Source organism: Telopea speciosissima, chromosome 2 (genome assembly GCF_018873765.1).
Source record: "Telopea speciosissima isolate NSW1024214 ecotype Mountain lineage chromosome 2, Tspe_v1, whole genome shotgun sequence".
NCBI classification, from domain to species: Eukaryota; Viridiplantae; Streptophyta; class Magnoliopsida; order Proteales; family Proteaceae; genus Telopea; species Telopea speciosissima.
This window is the reverse complement of record NC_057917.1, coordinates 50863424-50885786: the sequence shown is the minus strand read 5'-3', so window position 1 is coordinate 50885786 and position 22363 is coordinate 50863424. Positions and strand designations below refer to the sequence as shown.

General features: G+C 38.1%; 2 protein-coding genes across 7 annotated transcripts in view; one reads left to right on the top strand and one right to left on the bottom strand.

Moving 5' to 3' along the window:
• The first annotated feature begins 10973 nt into the window (after positions 1-10973).
• The window catches only part of LOC122651352 (myb family transcription factor PHL7-like), a 15371-nt gene continuing 3981 nt past the window's right edge, over positions 10974-22363 (top strand). The window contains exons 1-6 of the mRNA XM_043844716.1: positions 10974-11114; positions 12536-12895; positions 20484-20560; positions 20674-20716; positions 20937-20994; positions 21358-21427. Coding sequence (XP_043700651.1) covers positions 12553-12895; positions 20484-20560; positions 20674-20716; positions 20937-20994; positions 21358-21427 — 591 coding nt within the window. The 5' untranslated portion in view covers positions 10974-11114; positions 12536-12552. The remainder of the gene's footprint in view (positions 11115-12535; positions 12896-20483; positions 20561-20673; positions 20717-20936; positions 20995-21357; positions 21428-22363) is intronic.
• LOC122651353 (probable calcium-binding protein CML21) overlaps positions 16424-22363 on the bottom strand; it is a 23660-nt gene continuing 17720 nt past the window's right edge. For all 6 annotated transcript variants that reach the window (XM_043844719.1, XM_043844717.1, XM_043844720.1 and 3 more), the window contains exon 6: positions 16424-16436. The gene's annotated coding sequence lies outside the window, so the exon portion shown is untranslated. The remainder of the gene's footprint in view (positions 16437-22363) is intronic.

Genomic DNA, 22363 nt, shown 5'->3' with positions numbered 1-22363 from the left:
TGGGCTTATACCAGGTAGGTGGATTGTTCAAATCTACAGGCCTAGGAGGAATTGAATTGATCATTCCCTGCTTCTTGAGCTTGGCGAATAACAACGAGGGTGCCATTCCTTTAAAGTTGAAATTCCTCCTGGATGCTTCAGATTCAGTTTGGATCACAAGAGGGGTGGATCCTGCGGCTACCACCTGGACTTCTGTCGCCTGGCTGCTTGTCCCTACAGTATTTCCTCCTTTGACTCTTGGGTTTTTTCTTGCCAAATAGCTTCCTGATGCTTCACGGGTCATACCCTGATTCTGCCTTTCTTTAAAGATCTTATCTTCAATCTTCTTCCCAATTGTCATAAGAGCATCAAATGTTTTGATGTGCTGGTAGTATATCTTCTCACGGTACTCCCCGTACAGATTTTCTAACAATATCTTGACCTGCTCCTCCTCAGTAGGGCGATTCCACATCTTTGCAGCCTTCTCTCTGAACCTCATGATGTAATTTGAAAATTCTTCACTTGGTTCTTGCCTCAAGGTTTCGAATTCTCTTCGAGTAATATCCATCTCGGTGTTGTACGAATATTGCTTAGTGAAAGCTTTAACCACAGAGGCCCAAGACTGGGTTTGAGTGTGATCAAGCTGGATTAACCACCTCACCTCAAAGCAGATCCGGCCAAAGAATACAAAAATGCCTGTCCCATTTGGTTTTCAGAAAGTCCCCATGATCTGGCAATGGTGGCAAAAATCTTGAGATGAGCCCTAGGATCTCCCGATCCGTTGAACTTATCCAATTTCCACTTGAAATCTTCGGGGATTTTTCCTTTGGGAAAGAACACCAGGTCTTCTTCATCTTTTTCTTTGACTTTGTCCTTGACAACCACTTCCAACTCGGCTACTTTTTCTCTCATTTTCTTCTCCCGTTCAGTCTCAGGAGGGTCCATAGGGTGGCTATCTTCCCCTTCTTCTACTGGTATGATGATTGGAGTCTTGAGGGTTGCGGGGTTAGTTTTTCGGACTTCTTGCTCTGCTGGTCCAACTATGGATCCACCCTTAGATAGTTCATTGATCGACTACACTAGTTGTGCCATGAGTTACCACATTTCGGCCATGTCTACTTGCAGCCTATCCACTCGATCTTCGATGTGACTTTCAGACAAGTGGTCCTCCGGAGGATTCATGTTACTCACAAGTAATATCTCAGAAGATGAACTAGAAGAATGAGAAGGAATCATGGATCTTGAGAAAAATGGTGGGCTGGCTCGAGTCAACCTTCCGCCGTGTCGGATCTAAATGGATAAGGACAAAATCATACTTCTACGAAAGAGAGAAGAATACCTAGTTTAGACCCTAAGAAGGCTAAAAAAGAATTTTATTTTATTTTATTTTTTTTGTCATTTTTTCCTTTTGAGTTTTTATGATTTTTTGGTATTTTATAACATTTATTTCATATTATTTTATTATTTTATTCGACTCAAGTAATCGGAGTGGTCATTAGAGTTTCAGCAGACTCCTTCTGAGATCAGACTTTGAATGCCGTCATTGCCCAAGCATTTTCGAACACACAAAAAAAAACAAATAAAAGAAAGATCTTAGTTACCGGGTTATTGACGATTATGTCTGGAGTCAAAATGAGATGCCCTCTTTTTTTTTTCGAGGGACATGTAAGGTTCCATTATATGGAAGTGGACTTCCATTTTTCTTTGAGGGACCATCGTGGGACTATGGAATTCCTTATCTTTGGTGGCCTCTCATATCAAAACCAGGTTAATCGTCAAATGACCCTAAACTCGGTCTTTCTTATGGCTAACAAAGGTTAATTTGTGTCGTACCCTAATCATATGTGGTCTATTTTCCTACATGATGCATGTAATGGGTAGGCTTCCATAGGACAGAACAAGGCCACCCTTGACAGAACCGATATACCTATCGCTTGTGATCGCGAATTGTAGGCACGTGGTTCTTTTGATATACCTGGAGAATAGGTCACACAAACTCAGAGTAATCGAGCTAGTGCCTTTTTTGAGTGGCAAAGCAATCCACAGCACACTAGTGAATACCCTCGCTGGTGATTCTAAACTCGTATAGTAAATATCAAGGGCTGTAGCTTCATCGCGAATTACCCATGACTACTCATGGGGTCCAACGACTAACTACGGGGGTAAGAGGGGTTCCCATGCAGTGTATGTGTGCAAGAAAGTGGTACAGGAAGGGGCTATCATCCGATCTCAGAGTACTTAGTATGACATGCCTCACCTCCCCGGGGGTAAAGGCACGACAGGGCGTACCCTCGCCGTTTGATTTCACTTCAAGCACTATGCATGATGCGGTTAGTACACACTGGGGTTAGCCAGACAAACATATTATGGTATTTATTTTTTATTTTTTTTTTTTGTACATTTTATATATATATATATATATATATATTTTTTATTATTATTATTTTTTTTTATTATTTTTTTTTTATTTATAAAAGTTTAGAGAGAACATTCTGTCATTTATTGATAGCACCTATTTAGAGAGTTTGACCTCGGGTGGACATTTGTCCACCAAGTCCCCAGTGAAGTCACCACTGTAAGTACCGTGATCCCTCGGGACGAGGTTTCCTCAGCCCTTTTGGTATATGGCGACATAGGATTTTGGGAGATGTATGTGTGTGTGTATATGGATAAGGATAATATTGTCAATATATAATATTGATAAATAGGGGATTGGGATCATGCATTAAAATATGCTAATATAATGTGAAGTCGCCACCTAGGGTTAGGGCCTAGGACCCATTAAGTGTAGCACTACCCGTTGTGAGCGGAATCGGGCTACGTGACTCCATATGGTTAGACCAAAGGTTCGGGTAAGGGGTCAAGTTACGAGTGTGGGAAGGTGTTAGGCACCCACCTCGTCCGGCCGAAGCCGATCTCTCTGTGTTAGATGCTACATAAGGATGAATGTTCTCTCTCTTTTATTACGGGAATGGGGGATATTATGAACTACATTCAGATGCTATGAATTGAACTAAAGCATAATAAACTACATTACATATATGCAAAATATGGACTAAAACGATGAAATATGAAAGGACTACATTGAATCAACAAAAATGCAGTAATTATACCTGTATGGTTGTATTCTCCTGGCTCAGGGGAGATAGACGAATGGACTGACGCCAATTCTTTCTCAATAGAGTAACGGCTCTTTCAAGTGATTTGGAGAGGAGTAAACAGACAGAATAATGTCTGTAATAAAGGAGTTTTGATGGTTATCCATACACAGACGGGATAACAATGCCAAGGAGCAAAAGCGCTCTATACTCAGAGGGACAATCGAAGGATCTGTCCGCCATAAGAAAACTTCAAGTACTCACACTCTCATGAGAGAAGAAGGAGAAATGAGGGTGAAAAGGGAGGAAAAGAGGCTAGGAATCACTTGGGGAGGGTCTCTCCACCCAATCTTCCTTGGGAAATGTGGGAGGGGACCCTCCTATTTATAGGGAGGGACCCCTTCTCTCTCCTGGCCGGATAAGTCCTCCACGGCGCTGTGGGTGATGTCAGCAGGTTGATGTCACACCCCCTCATGGCACCGTGGGAAGAGTCCACGGCGCCGTGGGAGCACAGTGCCATTTTTCCTTATTTTTGGGCCTAAAATGGGCCATTTTGTGTTCAGCATGGTTCTTGGTCTTATGGGTCAGGTATCTTGGGTCTAAAAAGAGGGAGAGTGCGTCGTCCATCGTCCATGTCCCGTTGTCATCATCGCCAATTAGGGGTGACAAAAAATCAGTGTCTACAATACCATATATTTATATTAAAATATAATACAAAAAATGTGAAACCTTCCTCTAAAGCAGGTTTAATTCGAACTTATGCGACGCATGGTTTAAGTTCAACTACTATATATACCCCCGTGATGTGGGCATTATCTGTAGAGAAAATGGATCAATTTTCCATCTCACTAATACCATACTTTGAAGAACCATCTATAATAGCCCTTATAGAATCCGTGGAGCTCAGTCAAGCCTCGCACATTTCCCGTACGTGCGAGAAGTGTGGGACAGAGCACATAAAGAATCTGTCTATTTCAGATGTTGACCAGTAGGAACAAACCCTCTCCAATTATTTAAACAAAATTTCTTTTCTTGATCCGAGCCGATCTACTGTGTTTATCAGGCTGCCACTATAAACTGACCGTGCCGACTCAATATTTAGTTTTACCCTGCAGTCCCCACATGTTCTAATTTTATTAAAGAACCTCGTGTCGCATGTCGGTACGATCCAAATAACACCTGGGACTTAACATCTCAATTTCGGCATCGAAATCCACTTAGGACTTTAAAAACACTTTGAAATAACTCATTCTTTTAGTGTCCTAAACCAAACAAGCCCTTAGGACTTTAACAAAACTCTTTACAAGAATTCATTCTCTTTTAGCCATTAACCAAACATGCCCTAAAGGCTACCTATATAAACATCTCTTAGTTTTGAGAATCCATTTCTCAAAGGCTAAGCTGAAATTTCGGTTCTGGAAGGAGAAGGAGCTAGGTGAGAGAGACTATGGATGACCCCCTTGTTTGGACTGCATGCTACTGGATCTTATTCCTCACTATGTTGATCATCAATATGCAACCTTAAAACCCTTCTAGGGTTTCAATTCTACTTTTGATCATCTTCTAAGTTCTATTTTTGCTATCCTTGAGTTGCATCCTACCAATTTCTTTCAAGAATCATGTTGATCCTTCAATAGCTAACATCTAACCTTGATTTTGATTTTCAATTCTATTAATTAACATCAGTTAAACCCTACATGCTTAGTTCTTGAGTTCCTCAACCTCATTTGCCCAATTCCTCTTTCAATCTTTGTAAATTCGGTTATTTCAAGTTAATTACTAAGATTTTAGCTTAAAATTTAATTGATCTTAGATTAGAGTTTTTAATTCTTTGATCATGCATGCAATGGTGTCAAAATAACCCCATTGTAATGCTCTCATCTTCCCTCTCTTCATTCTGATTCATTGATCAGCTCTTGGGAGCTAGAACATGGAAAAACCCCTAAAAATCCTAAGCTGTTTCGGGGGGCGGATGATGAAGAGAGGTCAATTAGTTCTGGGCTGGGCTTGAAGATCCGGCCCCTTGCTGAGGGTGGATTTTGGCCTTGTTTGGGCTGGGTTATGGTTTAGGCCTCTTGTAACCTTCCCTAACCTTCTTTAATACTATGTTAGGGTCCTTGCACTAACTTGGATCTTTCTCTTGAAGCTTGGAGAACTCTTCCCGTTGCTTGACCCTTCTAAAACCTAAGGTGAGTGGGTTTTTGTTGCATGATTGTATTTCTAGTACCTGATGCTGTAACCATATATGATACTCTTAGTCATTATCTTAAATAACATTGAATCTGATTTCTTGATTGACAATCTTATAATTTATTCATTCTTCTATAATTCATTCATGTCAATTGCTATGTTATTATTATTAGAGATAATTAATTATGTTTACTGAAATTATGTGATATGAAATACTAGTTCTCTTATGGTTTATTTTGTTAAAGATGATTTGGTTGTGAATTCATGTATTGTGAATTAATTACTATATGAATGGTTTATGCATTGAGGTATGCTTGTAAGACCCTGTGTCCTTGAGTGGACGTGTATATGGAACACGGTGCACTCTTGGATACAGTATGTCATCATCTAGAATACATGGTTAGGTTGGAAATCTCAAGCTACAACCCTTACTAGCAGGGGTTTAGGTGGTAGGTAATCAAGCACTAGATAGTTGGAGTAAGGGATATACCAGGATCAGATGTACTGATTATCGGGGTCTGCCCGAAGATTTTTACCGGATGCCAAGCGAGGAGGTGGGCTCCTTATGGTATTGGTTGAGGGGGCGTGGCGGTGATAAAAAGAAGTGATCCAAGATGCTTCCTGATATCAGTACTGTAGCTTGAACTTAGTGACTTAGTATGCTTGCTAGGTGGTTAAGTTAAAGGTGGGATGTTACATGCATCATGCAATTGATATTTACATTTAATAAAATATATTGCATGCATCATTCGTATGTTTTATGATTCCCTCTCATTGGGCTCAGTGGAGCTCATACTCGTGGAAAACCCTCTTTAGATGTTTGTGCAGGTGATGGACTACTTGTTTACGAGTACGTAGACGATGATAGTGATGAATTTGTAGATCGAGAACCCGAGGAGCATGATGGGTCTTGCGTCTGTGATCTGTGTACCTTTTCTTAGGCGGGCTTAATGTTTTAAGCTGATCTTTTGTTACTTCTCTTTTTGTATGAATACAGAACTATAATATATGTAGATATTCCTTTTTGGATAACTATTAATAGTTTGTTTTTGGGTTCTTATACAACACCTTTGTATATATAAGTTATCATATGGTCCTCAATGGACTTCGTTGTATATATATTTAATTTAATTTTTCTTTTGTTACTTTAATTCTTTCTCTGGCATGTGCTTGGTAAGAGTGCTACATTGGGATCCTGGTAGATTTGGATGCATGATAGCATCGGTTCATACCATGCCTGGATTGCTCGGGGCGGGGTGTGACAACTTGGTATCAAAACATTCGTGCTCCGCTCTTACCAGTACTTTAAATATAGTGTAATAGCATTCTTGGTTCACAGACCCAAAAGTGAACTTATATATGAGTTTAAAATAAAAACCTAAACTAAAAGTCATCATAAGTAATAGAAACTGGGTAGTAAGCTACTTAATGGCAGTGAGAACTGCAATGATAAGAATAAAACTTAGACAAGAATAAGATTTCATAAATGAAAATTCATATTAATATATAAACCAATGAGTTGTAGTACAAAATTCAACAGCAAGGATGCTGAATACATTAGGTAGAAATATAAAACATACGAGAAGAGAAACTAAATTAAATCTGAAACTTAAGATAGAATTCAGCAGTACACATTGTTGATTACATAGTTCTTTCAAATAAAATAAAATGGGGCTGGCACGCCGAGCTACCTCTACTGTGGTGGAGGTGGTGGTGGATACTGTTGGAAGCAAGGACTCCATTCTTTCATCCGTTTCTCCAAGATTGCCACCCGTCTGCCAACAACCTTGTGTTGAAGGTAATGGTTGTTCCCTTCACATAACTTCTAATAACAAACTCTTCACCTTCATGAGCAAAGAGTAGGGCGTGGTAGAAGTGCCTAGCTAGCTTTGGGTAGCATAGGTCATTGAGTTCCAACATCGGACCCCATCCAAGCTTCTCAAACCTTTTTCGAATTCCAAATTGCTCGAAGTCTTGTGTTATCACTTTCCTTTCTAGCTCAATGGGTTTACCTCCAAACTGTGTCTCGAATCGTATCTCGTCCTCCATAGAAGTATACCAGTAATTATCATACCATGTGATATCCTCCTCTTCATCAGCCATCTTCAACTATCTACAATAAGAAAGGTAAGAGATTGGATTATGTAAGTAAAGTTGATAAACATAGAAATAAAACACAAAAAAAGAAGTGGAAGTAAAGATTTTTTTTAAAAAATATCAGCAAGAAAATGAACAAGAATCATCTAATAAAACAAATAATACAATGTATGATTATATAAGAGTTGGGATATCTTACTTCTATAACCTAAGCAACAAGAAGATTAAAAAAAAAGAAGAGGAAATGTAAAAAAAATTCAGCAAAACAGAATTTTCAATATTAACCTCAAATATATATAGATATACATGTTATTAGAATAACCTAAATGACTAGAGGATACAAAAAAAATAAAATATCTCTATGCGAAAACTTACAACAAGAAAGAAATTTCAGCAAGGAACATGTATGGACATTAATCAAACCTAGTAACTTTTGGACATGCTACCCAAGAGTTTAACACTCTATTTATATGAGATCATGTTGGGGGTCTTATATGCAAACAAAAAATATCTCTATGCGAAAACTTACAACAAGAAAGAAATTTCAGTAAGGAACATGTATGGACATTAATCAAATTTAGTAACTTTTGGGCAGGCTACCCAAGAGTTTAACACTCTATTTTAATAACTTACAAAAAATCTTCTCATTGTGTTTGTTATTTAATGGGGGTTTGCTGTGTGCATGCGTATATATTGGTTGGTTTCTAATTCTGGAATCTAGATAATATTTTGGTAATGTAAGGCTAGATAACAAGTAATCTTAACCCCAAATATCACCCTGATCTAACATTCCCAGTCCCAGCAATAGAGGTATAATCAACAGTTCAATAATAAATGTAAAAAAATATGTATAAAAAAATACCTTGTTTACATCTAATTCTCACTAATTTAAGTGAGCCAGATGAAGTGAAGACAACACATGAAGCAATACTTGCTATTTCATGTCCAGTTCCCAGTGAAATGATAGCGTCCAAGAGCTCTTCCAAGAATTTTCAGAAGAGTTGAGTTCCAAAGACATAGTGCTTTCCTCGATGAAATGTGTTTTCAATTAAAAAGTCTGGTCTATTCTGATGGAGGAAATCAGAAAAACACATGACGGGTTTGAACAAAATGATGTCCCTCCTTAATAAACCAGATGGCTTCAGAACATACCTATTTTCAAGATTTTCTAAATAGTGTAAATAATTTCCCAAAGAATCCCATGTAGAAGAGTATTCACCACCAAACCTATCAAAAGGGTACTCCGAAGTTAGATTCTCGAGTCCTGGTTCAACATCGTAATTGTCGAGTCCTAGATCACCATCGTAAAGATAATCCCCGCCTGAATGACATAGCCTGAACTCAGCCAGTACAGGTATGCATTCCATCCAAGGGAAAGAAAACATTATAAAGAGCAAGGAGGGGAGACAAAGGAGGAGGAAGAGGGTTTCTGCGGAGGAGAGGGTTTCAGAGAGGGTTAGGGTTTCTGCGGGGGAGAGGATTTTTGGTTTGGTTGGAAGGGGACATGGTAAATGAGTATTGGTTCGGTTGGTTCGGTTTATTGATAGAAGGGATATATGGAAATGCAATTGCAATTGCAATTGCAATTTCAAATAGGGGGTGTACCTCCTTTCACAATGTAAGTCGCAACGTCACATATCTTAACCACGCATACACATACACACAACAAACCCCCATCATTATACATCGATCATCTTTTCAAGTTACTTGTATCACCATCCACGAGTGTGTATTAATCCTTATAGTAAAATAAGTATTACATCTTTGCTTTATGAATCATCCAGATGTCCTCATTCAAGCTAATTATCCATGTTGAAATGTTTCTCTCCATCGTTATACCCACAACTATAAGAATCTTACTTTGATACTACTTGTAGAGAAAAACAAACATTTTTCTCATTTGTGTGCAAATTAATAAACAAACACAATGAGAAGATATATGCAGAACTGATAATGCAAATAATCAAATTAATCAAGCTACAAACCGAACACACCAATTTTTAAAGTGAAAAACGCTTCAAGATAAAAGGGAAAAACCACAGGACCTAATCTAGATAAAGCTTCTACTATAATAACAATGAGATTACAATCATCTCTAGACAATACTAGAGGCTACCAAACATCAAGAGAAAAAAACCCTTATTCGATTACAAAATAACTCACTCAAATACGTGGTTTCACAAGAATATAAATACCCTTACTTCAAAACATGTAATGACAAATACGAGAAAAATTAGAGTACTTTTGCCACTTCGCTTGAAATAAAGAATATCGCCACATCATGATCCACATATGAAGAGCACCCAAAGGGCCTTCTTATTTCACACACAAAGAACTACGAAAGTGAAGAATATAACTCCATTTATGAAATCAAAAACATAAACATAAACTGCACTGCATCGTACCTGAAAACCAAATCTCATGAATATAGAAGTTTTTTGCGCACACACTCTTTGCCTTCATGATACCATATATTTATATTAAAATATAATACCAAAAAACCCCTAAGTCGATGACCTAATTAAGAAATCCACCTTAACTCGATTTATGAAATTGTCTTAAAGTAGGAACATATGGGTCCCCCTCCGTATGTGAGGAGGAAAGGAAACCCATAAAATCCAGGGCTCCCTCTCTCAATTGATTTCGCCTCCCTCTCCATCTCTCCATTGTATGTGAGGTAAAGGTCTAACGTTTCGTGAAAACCCTAGCCATTGGTGGTGGCTAACATCAATGGGAATGGTTTGCTACTATGGTGGGAAGAACTTATTGTGGAAGGGCTAAGATTACATGGAGGTCTGGTGATAGCGAGGCTAAAGGTAACCACTAATCTTCTCCTTGTTGTTTGATTTAAGTTTTGAAATGCCTTCCTCACCGGTGAGACAATCCACTTTCCCAACAGATGTCTTTCTTGAAACAATGTTTAATATGGATTCAAAACATGAAACTGGGATTCTGATTGGATCAACCCTAGAATCAGTATTTTCTTGGCATAATGGGTTTTACTATACAAGGATCAGATGAGCCGATTGGCCAAAATCAGGATCTTGAAACTATGATTTTACAATGTGATGGAGTTGGATTTAAAATATGACCAGTTCAAATTCAAGAAACTTTTTGTAACAAAAAAGGAAAGAGATATCGATCTCTACATTGTACACTTATTTTTAATGAGGATATTTAATAAAAAGTGAGGCGGGAGAATGGGTGAGTCTTGGCATAACAGTTTAGTTGCGCAATTGCAAGCATCAGGTTACGGGTTTTTATAAAATTATATTATGATAAAAACATGAAAACAACCTCTCCGTGAAACAGGGGCAAGGTTGCATAATACTTTGCTAAATCCACATTCTTCCTTACCCTTGATCTGGAAAACCATAATGAATTATGAAAGTCCTTCCCACTTTGACCCGAACCCGATGCAGAAAACTGAAGAAGAAGAAGATTAGAAGTACGGATCGGTCCCAAGCCAGGAGACTCAGAACGAAACATCTAATCGAATCTCGAGATTTGATATCCCAATCTAACGGCAAATAAAGCGTACTTTGGCTTTAGTGTACACCCAGCTTTATTCTCACGCCCTCCAAATAAATTTCGCATCTTTCTTTCCACATAGCCCTTTTTTTTCCCCTCACATCGAATCTGTGATACCTTCCAAGCAACCAACCTCCTACACCCTCGAAAATTAAAGTTTCTCTCCTGCGCGAAGTTCTCAGAGTCGGAGAAAACCGTGGAATCCTACGTTTTATCCATGTGGGTGGCCTTTCTTCTTCTCCCTTCTTTTTTTATTTTAAAAATAATTTTGGATTGTTCTTAATCTGCTTATTGTTTCCTTTTATTGAATTGATCGATCGTTAGATTCTCTGCATTTTAGAAGAAACTGTGAAGATTGAATTTTTTGAGTATTGTTTTCCTCTTAAAGTGACTATCAAGTCTCTGTTTGGAAAATTTTGTAATGTTGTTCGGTAGTCAGGCGGTCAGATAGTGTGTTCTGGAAAAAAAAATTTCCCCACCGGATCGATTTATCATGCTCAATGACATGGGTTTTGGGGTTTTATCAAAAGGTTAGGGGAGAGCAACTCTAGGTTTTGGTCTAAGATGTTCTGTAATGATTAATAATCTTTTGCAAGGTTTAAATTTCAGTTTATTCTATAAACTTGTTCATAGCTGTTCCTGAAAGTGGGGTGAGAATGATGGCTAGATCATTTTTAGAGGTGAGGGGAAAATGGAGAAACAGGATGAAGGGATAGAGAAACTAGAGCCCCAAAGTAACCTTCTAGTGTATAGTTTCTATAATATAACAATTAACAAGACTTAAGACAGTGCTCTCATGATTGGAGTTTAGTGAAGAAACATAGCTGAACAAGGATAACCCTTATGTGATCTTCTTAATGTATTTCCTTAGAAAACAATATTGAGGATTATATATTTATGAAGTGCATTGTCATCTGATTTCTTAGTTTTCTACTTGTTTGTTCATGTCGATCTAGAGGTTGAATCTGTATAATTTGTCTTTTTTTTTTTTTTTTAATGCACAAGAATCCTCTGTTACCAGGATCTTAGATATCTTATTGTATTTCCCTGATTTTGGTTTCTCCATTTTTATAAAGGTCTAATGATCATCATTGTAATTGGTGGTGCTTTTTCTGTAGTGTCTCACCCAAAGGAACCATGTTTTATACCCCAGATTTCCTCTGTTACTGTAAACATGACTTGTTGGTAGTCTACACTGCTATTTGGATATCCTCTCTCTAGTTTTCTACTGCTGCAACATACAACGGTTTACACGGGTACATCTAAAGTATAATGGAGAACACAGTCAAGTTTGAGTATTGAAATGCAAAGTTGTCTACATCTGTGGAGAAGAAGTCATTAATTGAAGGTGTGGAAGGGAAGGGTGGGTTTTCACCGAGATTTGAATCTTGAAATGAAGTCCTTTAATGTCACTGTTATTAAGAACTTGTGGTTTGAGGCATGCAAATTTTTTGCTTCTAGTTCTGTTACTGGCTTTTGATTATCTCCGCCACTACCTACTGACTATGTTTTGAAACTTTAATTTTGCTTCCCCACCCCCCCCCCCACCTCCCAAAAAAAAATAAAATTTATTTGTGATAGCTGTAGGATTTTTCACTCCACATTTTCTGTTTCTAGAATTGATAAATTGCTCTTCCCAGTTTTAGATAAATGAAAGATGAATCAACCTAAGACTGTTCCAAGTTCAAGTTCAAGTTCAGTTCGGCCAGTACTTCCTCGGCAGGATTTAGAATGTACTCAACCTAAGACTCCAAGTTCAAGTTCGAGTTCAGTTCGGCCATTACTTCCTCGTCTGGATTTAGTCTGTACTCAACCTAAGACTGTTCCAAGTTCAAGTTCAAGTTCAGTTCGGCCATTACTTCCTCGGCAGGATTTAGTCTGTACTTCCAATAGCAGAGGGAGCACTAACACTATTCTGAGCTCAAGGCAAAGGTTGCGTTGGACACATGAGCTCCATGAACGTTTTGTGGATGCTGTGGAGAAACTTGGCGGGCCAGATAGTGAGTTTAATCAACACTTTTTTTTGGTGTGTGTGTGTGTGTGGTTTGAAAACCATGGAATATATAACTAGATATATGGTGAAGTGATATGCTTACTCAAAAATAACATTTATCTATCGACACCGCAAAACATTTAATACATTGCATGTCTTATTTTTTGGCAAAGGGGTGCTGGTGTCTTTAGTTATCCCTCCAATATAATGGGATCCATTATTTCTAATGTGGCTTCTTTTATTTTGATCTCTTTTTTTTTTAAATTGCAGAATTGATGCTAATGTTTGATGAATCAATTACTTAGTGTGATGCTAGTTCTATCTTGGGCTTGGAAAGAAAGGAAAAATAGTTTTATTGCTTTGGTTTCAAGTGTCATTACATCATGGCATTTTATTCTGTTTTAAAACTGTATTAAGTAAGGTGGTTGGTTTGGCTTGTCTTGGTGACCTGTGTCTGCGCATTTCCTAGGTGGTAAAAGTTAATGATATTTTGTTAGATACATAATAAAGCTGACATATCGGCTTGTGTGTCTTAATTTTGCGAGAAACTTGAAAAAGTTGCAAACAAAAGATGAATTCATGTGATGAAGAACTTATAAGTTCAAAATTTATAGAGAATGGCAAACTGTCATGGCAATGATTATGGAAAAGCAAATAGCCATTGCAAAATCAGAATCACTCCTTATATTATCACATTTACAAAATGATGCTGACTAGAAATCAATTTCTGGGTTGTAAAAGCAAATGACCAGTCAAAAACCAATAGATATGGTGTGTAAAACATCCTATTCATCTCAAAAGAGTAGAATATTTTCTACTTCGTTTTGGAATCCCCCATGCAAATTGGATAATTCAAAGTCTCATTATTCCAAGAATGGTCCAGAGCTTGATGCAGTGATGCTGGTGTGGGCTGGCTCGAACATGATTGGATGCCAAGACAGAGAACCGGGTCCAAGTTGGGTTTTGGCTCTAGTAGAATATCTAGGATTTGATTTGGAATTATATTGTTATCTGTTAATTTTTGGGGAGATAGCTACATATTTGTTTCAAGTTCTCTATTTTATTTTAGCATCCTATATTGAGTTAGTTTCCATTTTCTGTTGGAGTCTCTTATATTTATGGATGTAACCAACACAATTAGTAGTTGATTGAATATGGAATATATTTCATTGAGTGTGCCTGCGTGGCCTGTGTTTGTGCGTCCTCCCCTCTCTCCCCGTTCTTCCTTGCATTTCAGATATTGCAGGAGTGCTCTTCATTCCATCTTCACTCCATCTCAGGTGCTCTCTTATCTCTTCCTTATTCCCTTTGCCTTTCTATTTCCCTTCCTCTTTCATTTTCCTTCCATCGCTAACCTTTCCTTCTTCTTCTTTGCTATTATTTACTGTTATTGTTTCTCTGTTCACAACTTCTTTCAACCTGGGATTTTGGGTGTAGGTTGTCTACTCATAGGCAACCCCAAAACCTAGAGTTGCAATTCTTAAGACCCTTCCAGTTGTAAGAACCAAACCCATAACCATACCTGCAATTACCTTGTCCTCCTATACTGATTTCAAAGAAAACTTTCTTATTTTCATAGTCGATTATTGGGTTGTATTCTATGGATTGAAGAGACCTGGGAGTTGGGATTTATATCCTAAAATCCTGGTTCATTTGGATCTTATGTGAGAGAGTTCTCCTAACTGCAAGAAAACTCTCCTCTGCTGCCTTTTCGATTGGGAGGTTGAAGACGACTCCCCCCCCCCATTTGAAGTGGACTTTCCTTATTGCCCTTCCGTATTTTGTTAATCGAGTGTTGTCCTTTTTTTTTCCCCAAGTTTACCACCGACTCAATAATTCCTGATCCCCTTTATATCCATTCTCTTGTACCTATCATATAACCCTTTGAGAAATCTGGTTAATTACCAGATTGCCACTCCCATTAGATTTTGATCTATTTAGACACTTGGGTGGGCCCATAGCGATCCCAAATAGGGTTTTCCGACCTGGGATTGCATTACGGTTGCAAACAAGCCAAGCGAGAAGGATGTGAATTTTCTTATTCACGATCAAGATAGAGTAGTCATTGAATTTTATTCAAGCATGGAATGGCCAAATGCAAATTGTGACTGAATAAACCCTGAAGAACCAGAACCGAGAAGAAGAGGAAGAGAATAGATGAAGGGGTGGGGGAGAAGAGTGAGGACTGTCAAGAGACTGATCAAACTTGACAGCCTCCCTCACACTGTCTTTGTTTATGCACACCTGATTACAACCAAAGGAGGATTCTTAATCATATTAGGAATCCTAGTTACAATAGGAAAATAGAAACTAATGGAATCCTAGTTACAATAGGAACTAAACAGAAAATAGAAACTAGCACTAGGCAATCCTAATTACCAACCACATACAGAAGAGACACATAGAAGGGAATCTCAATTAGAATATTGGAATATTCTAATAGAGATTACCTTAATTCCCTATGAGCTTGATATACTTCAACACAAATATTTTGAATAATAGGGCTATTAGTTATGGATTGTGTAACTGGGCTATGTTCTTTCAGAGCTTAGTTGCAGTTTTGCTGAAATGCATTAGCAACATCTGGTTGGTACTCGGTGGCAGGCAATTGCTATTTTGGTTCATGTCTGTTTGGTGTTTCAAGTGTAGATAGTAGCTTAGTTTGGTTAGTTTCTAATTATCCTGTTTCATTAATTTCTAACGTCTGATTTTTAGTAAGGTTGATGCCTTGATGGTGTTGACTTGAAAGTTGATAGCCTGCTAGTAATGGCCCCAGATTGAAGCTTGAGTTAGAGGTCCTTAGGAATAGGTTTTCAAGACAAAACAAGGCCATGGCTAGCAAAATATTGGATCATGGATTCTTAAATCACTCGTAGTCATTCAAAGTCAGGTATTTGGAACAGAACGGGATCTAGAAATAGTGACTGCGAATCAATTTCCGATTCAAATGTCAAACAATTTTCAGATTCAGGATGGCTAATTTAATTAAAATTTTTTGAAATAAAACCTAGAGAAATCCCTTAGATTAAAATGGATTTAATAGAGAAATTGGTGAATAAAACTGAAATGAAAAGCAAAGAAGTTAATTTGAATTTACATGTTGCAGAAGATTGATGTTAAGAGGAGTGAAAACAAAATGGCATTCACATTGAACAGTATAAAGGTTTGAGCATTAATCCTTTGGAATAAAAGGATCCATTACCTCTCAAATGTGTAATTCCATTTAAGAAACTAAAATAAAATTTGATTATGATTACATGTATAAGCCTGTGTTTTTTTTTTTTTTTTGTGGGGGGGGGGGGGGCGCTACTCAATATTACAATGATATAAGACTGCTTTTTCCCTGTTGGGGTGTGGGTTATTTGATATTTTTAACCTCAACCTTGAACCCCAATTTAGATTCTAGACTTATATTTGACTTGAATTTTTTACTCTTAAAACACCTAGGGGTATCCTATAAGAGATCTCTCTTCTAAACAAGTGAATTCATATGGAAGGACCTCTGCAGAAACTTATTCCAATTTATCCAAAACAAACTCTAACTAATGCTTCTATGATCCTATTAGCTAGGCTCTTTAATTTTAGAGAAAATTACAAATAAGACCGTTATCACTTCGAACTAATCCCATGTGACAAACCTATAGTAGTTGCATACTTCCATGCTGATTGTTTTCAGAGATGCTGTATCTGCTTGGTGAAGCTATATTGCTAAAGCTGTTACTGATTTTTGTTTGATCAATTTCAAGGTGCTAATTATCTGGTTTATTGTAGTTTGTTACTTTGATGTGAACAGGTTAGGCCTAGAAACTGTTATTTCAATCTGAAACTAGTTGTCAAGGCGTTGCCTAAGTGACCGCCTTGGAATCCAGGCACCTTGACAACTAGTATTTCCTTGTTGGTGTTGCCTTGCGTCGAAGCCCCCTCCAACGCCTTGGTTTGCCTGGGCGCCGTGACAAGTATGATGTGAAATCAATTAGATAGGTTGTATGGAAACGATCATAACAGTGTTTGAATTGGTTGAAAGCTTGATTTATATTTTTAGTGAAGGATCGGCTCATTGTGGCGTCCCAGGTGCCAGAACTTCAGCCTAGTCATGTTGAAGAAACCTGACCTAGGGTTGTAGGTGCTAACTTTAGGAATTAGTTGCTTTATTTAGGCTGCCAGCCTGTGTTTTTCATGCACTCTCTGTATTATCTTCCCTCCCCACCCTTTTCGGTCTGTGGAAGTTGGGCTTGGGGTTTTCTTTGGGTGTTTGGTGGAGGGTTCATCTGATCTTGTAGGGCAGGTTTCTGGAGTGGTAGTTGTTTTGTTGTTGTGGCCTTGGTGGGGTGCTGCTTCCCCTTTAAAGGATTTTTTGTGAGAAAAGGTACTTAATTTGAGTCTTCAGTTTCAGGTGCTGTTGATATGGGCTAGAAATTAGGCTTCACAGCCCAAGAGATGGATCAGTATGGGTTAATTTTTCATGGCATATTAAATTCGGGATAGATTTGGCATTGAGGATGATGTGGTGGCACGGATTCAAAGAAGCTTTTATGGAGATCTGAGAAACTCCCATTCTGATGTGAATATGTGATGGAAGCTATTGATATGAGTTAAGCTTGTGTTTTTCCTACTCTGTATATTTCCCTTTTTCCTTTTCTTGGTCTGTGGTAGGTGGTGGTGATTGCCTCTTTTGTTGTTTGGGCAGATTGCTCTTGTTGGTCTTGTAAGGTAGGCTTCTGGAGTTGGAATTGTTTAATTGTTGTGGTTTTGGTTGGGTTCTGCTTCTTTCTCGTTGTTTTCTCTTCTCTACTTCTCCCTGTTTAAATTGATCAGGAAGAGAGAGGGTGGAGGATAGTGTTCCATCAGATTTTAAAATTTCATGCTTTTAAATTCTGTTCTAGGATCTTGATTTATCAATAATCAATGGTTGGATGGATTGATTGGGTGGGTTCAATCTAATGATGACGATGGCCCTGGTGTGATCACACCTCATAAGAAAGGTCATTGTGTGCTCTTTGGCTGATGAGCTTGGTCTCGGCAATCTCTGTGATAGGAAGACCTTTTTGATTGACTGGCACCATTGTCAGGTGTAGGTTGCCTACTGCCATTGTTGTACTATATGTTTACTCTGCCTAGTTCTTCACATCAATACAGCTTCTCTGTTTTCCAACGCAGGGGGGGGGGATCACATTAGTGCGAAGCAACCATATGGTAGACCTACATAGATTTGATGGTTGGTGGATTCAAGCCTCTGGGGATAGTTTCTGAAGTGAGAAGCAATGTTTAAACCCACGCATAAAATCATATCAGAGACTCAGATCTGAACTAATAAAGTAACCCTAATTTGAGATGAGAAATGAAAATTTTTTTTTATGTTGCCAGAGAAATCAGGATTGACTATAAAAATTGTGATCGACAATGTGGAAGAAGATGGATAAATTATCTGTGAACCAGAATAGCAGAGAAAGAACATTGTACTATTCACAATGAATAGTAGTTAAGCTGTGACCATCAAGCCATGGGAGTGAGAGATAATCCATTCTCATTGCACACATAAAAAATTCATTCCATAAGCATTACTGCTTTTTTGGCTTAGGATGATATTGATAAACTCGTGCTAAAAATCTATCTATATAGTCAATCAAGGTACTAAAACTTGGAACTCGACCCTGGGAAAAACCGAGATCTCGGTCGAGTTGGTGCATTTTTTTTGGGGTAATTTACACATACTATCCCTGAGGTTTAACGAAAGTATAATTTTACCCCCCAGTTTTGGATAATTCTGCGTACCCCCCCCTAAGGTTTACAAACATTAACAAATACACCCATTCCGTCAGTTCATGACTAACAGTGTTAAAATTAAGAGGGAAATTGACCAAATTGCCCTCTTTCACCAAATCTGAAACCCTCTTCACCCCTTCTCTAGCTCTTCTCCTTCTTCTAAAACCTAATCGTTTCCATTTCTCACTTTCTATGGGAGACTGACCCTTTAATTTACTTGGTGGTTTGCTTCTCTTCTGAAACGTGTGTGGTAGAGCACCCAATTAAGAAGGTAGGTGTAGTGTAGCTCTCCATTTCTGATTTTGTTTTTAAGATTCACCTGCAATCTGTTAATGAAAAGGGCAGACAAGCTACTTTACAAATGATTCACATGGGGGGATGGTGGAGTTGATATTAGAAGAGACAAAAACCCAGATTTGATTAAACATGACCAAGAAGAAGAAGAGACATTGTTCGTGAATGGAAGGAATTGTTTTACAGGAAATTCTCTCCAAAGAATCACTGCTCCTCTGGCGTGTGCTCTAATACACAATGACTAGTAGTAAATTCTAAAATTTACAATCTGGGTTACACAAGCTCCAGCGTCGTTAAAACTATTCTTTGTGGAGCAGGGACAAGGGAGGGTCAATGGCTGCGTAACAGGACACTTGAAACGGAACCCATTAAAGACCCTAAGAACAATACAGTAGTTCATTAATTCTTAGTTCAGGATTTTTGAGGAAGGAAGCTTTTGATGTCTGCCCTGAAATTCGATTAGGTTTTAGAAGGAGGAGAAGAGGTAGTGAAGGGGTGAAAAGGGTTTCAGTTGCAGGTTAGGGTTCTTCAAGAATAAAAATAAGGGAAACAATTTGGGGAAGATGAGCGCAATTTGGTCAATTTCCCTCTTAATTTTAACACTGTTAGTCATGAATTGACGGAATGGGTGTATTTGTTAACGTTTGTAAACCTCAGGGGGGTACGCAGAATTATCCAAAACTGGGGGGTAAAATTATACTTAGTTAAACTTCGGGTGGTATGTGTAAATTGCCCTTTTTTTTAACTCGGTGGGTTTTAGACCTAGTTTGGGTCTGAAACTTGGTATTCAGCCTATTTTAGGCCATTTGAACACAATGGCATTATCAGATTTTGCAAAAACAAAGTCCAAATAGGAGTTTAACTTCGGACCCTAAGTTGGTAGGCGACGACGTACTAAAATACCCTACTCTACACATAATTTAGTAATAGAAAGCGTTAGAGCAAGCAAAACATTCAAGTAATAGCTAAACTACTTAAATAAGCATTAGAAATTTTAAAGTGTACAATACATCAATTTGTTTAACAATGTTACATTGCATAAAATGTGATCGACTAATGAATTCAGTCCCAAAACTATCCACATAGAATTCCCAGAGCTAAAATGAGTCATAGCCTTCAAATGGGGAGGAAAACAGCTTTTGGACAAAACTCGATTGAGTTCTATCGAGTTAGGTGAGCTTTAAAGAAGTAGATGGGTCAAGATCTGGGTCGACCCGAGATCTCGACCGAGAAAGTGTAATTTTTTAACTCATATACCAACTCGACTCGACCTCTCAAAAAAATGAGATCTCGGTCGAGATCTCGCGAGTTCTCGAACTATGCAGTCAATTGCCTTTTAATGTCAATATTTGCTTCCGATTTTGTCAAGTGGAGTCAACTGTGAAAAGAAAACTCACCAAATCCTGGTAAAATGTATGACCAGATTTGAAACTATGTGGAAGTTTCTGAGCGTCAATTAGGCTGGCTGCTGCAATTGCATTATTTAAAGATCTGTTAATAACCATATGTAATTATAGTTTTCTTTTGTATTCTTACAGGGGCTACTCCTAAAGGTGTCCTTAGAGCCATGGGCGTACTTGGTTTAACAACATTCCATGTCAAAAGCCATTTACAGGTAATATACCAAGTCAATCCTTTCAGTTGTCCTTTCTTCACATTTCTTCTGATAGGATCCCCCTCCCCCTTTGAGGGGTTGGTGGTTAAACTCTTTTATTCTGGTGTGTTCAGAAATATCGGCTTGCAGCACACCAGCCAGAGTCTTCAGCTGATGGTATGTGTCTAACTTGCATCAAAGGGACATTCTTGGTGATAAAAACCGCTAGTTATATTCATATTTTTGTTACTTAATGAAGTTGTATTACAGAATAGGGACTGTTTCCTTAACGTTAGTAGTATATGAATATATTCATACCAAAAATTGGCAGTATCTGACAATTTATGTTAGAGACTCTATTGAAGTATCAGTGAAAATGTTATTCGTTGTAATGTAGGTAAAAAATCTGACAAGAAACAAGCAGGCAATACGACTTCGAGCTCAGATGGTTCCTCGTATGTGAAACTTCCATTTTGTGCTCTATGTAATTTTAGATTTTGATGGTAAAACGGTACACACTGTTTATGGGTTTTTAAAATGCTGAATCTAGGAAAAGGAAGATATCACGTCTCATGGAAATGATGGATGTGCAGATCTTGGCAGATTGACCATCAGTGACTCCCGTATAGGAGTTATCTACAATTACATTAGATAATATTAACCATTTAGTTTGTCATGTCCTTTTAGAGGCTGTTCTGAAATGGGGAATGGTCAAGATAAATTTCTTTGATGCCTGTAATCTTTTTGAATTACATTACCTTTGTTATATACTTGATATTGAAAGTATTCGGTGGAAACATGGAATATATTTTTTGCAGCAAGGCACAAAAAACTCTAGAGCTGAAGTGGAAGACAGAGGAGCAAAAGCAGCTGCACGAGCCACCTGAGGCAAGTCATTCTCTTTACAGTTTCTTGGTGTACTTAAGATGGATAAATTGTTGTTAAGATTCATCTTCGCGTACTTGCTTTTTATGTTTTCCCTCCTTTTTTTTTTGGTCCCCTAGTTAGATCTCTGACTCCAATGTAAAAGAGTATGCCCAAATCTTGAAGTGCAAGTATAGAAGAATGAGTGTTAGATAAAGGAAGAGTTGAGTTGCACTAATAAAAATAGAAGGCAAAGCTGTATTTCCAACTACTATGGTGGCCTTTGACTGAAGGCCAAAATGGTAAAAATGGGGAAAAGGGAAAATCATGATTGGAGCTGGAGTTATATTGGATGTTGTGACATGAGTATTTATTTCATAAGACATTGCAGAATAAGAGGTCAAACCGGCCGCCGACAAGATCAATATGGACCAGCCGATCCATATGGATATCGGCCAAATATTGGCTATTTACTCAGGTATTGACGGGATCAGGGACCAGTGATACCAATACAAATCAACCGATACTCCTGATCTTATTTCTACATTTAAAACCTTGAATTTTGGATTCTATTCTGCTGGCCTGTTGGATTATTTTTTATTGGCATTTTATGCTACGCTCAGTGAATCTTTCTGCTTCTACCTTGGAGAAGGGATTGGATTTAACATTTGTCTTAAAAAAAAAAAACTTGTAGAGCTCCTATTTCATTAGGAAGGGATTGCTTATCCAGTTTCTTCATTTAATTATTAAAGGAAACCACCCTGTGTCTCTCTTCCACCCCCCATGGAAAGGATGACCCTACCCCTCCAATCCCACCCAGCCCATTGGTCAAGGCCGCCCGCATACCTGGAGCGGGCAGTTTGCCCAACCTCTGCCCATTTATTGAACAGTACTCATTGTGGTTGATTCGTATGTAATTTACATGCACTGGTCATATCTGGTTTCTTCTGTTCTGATGCT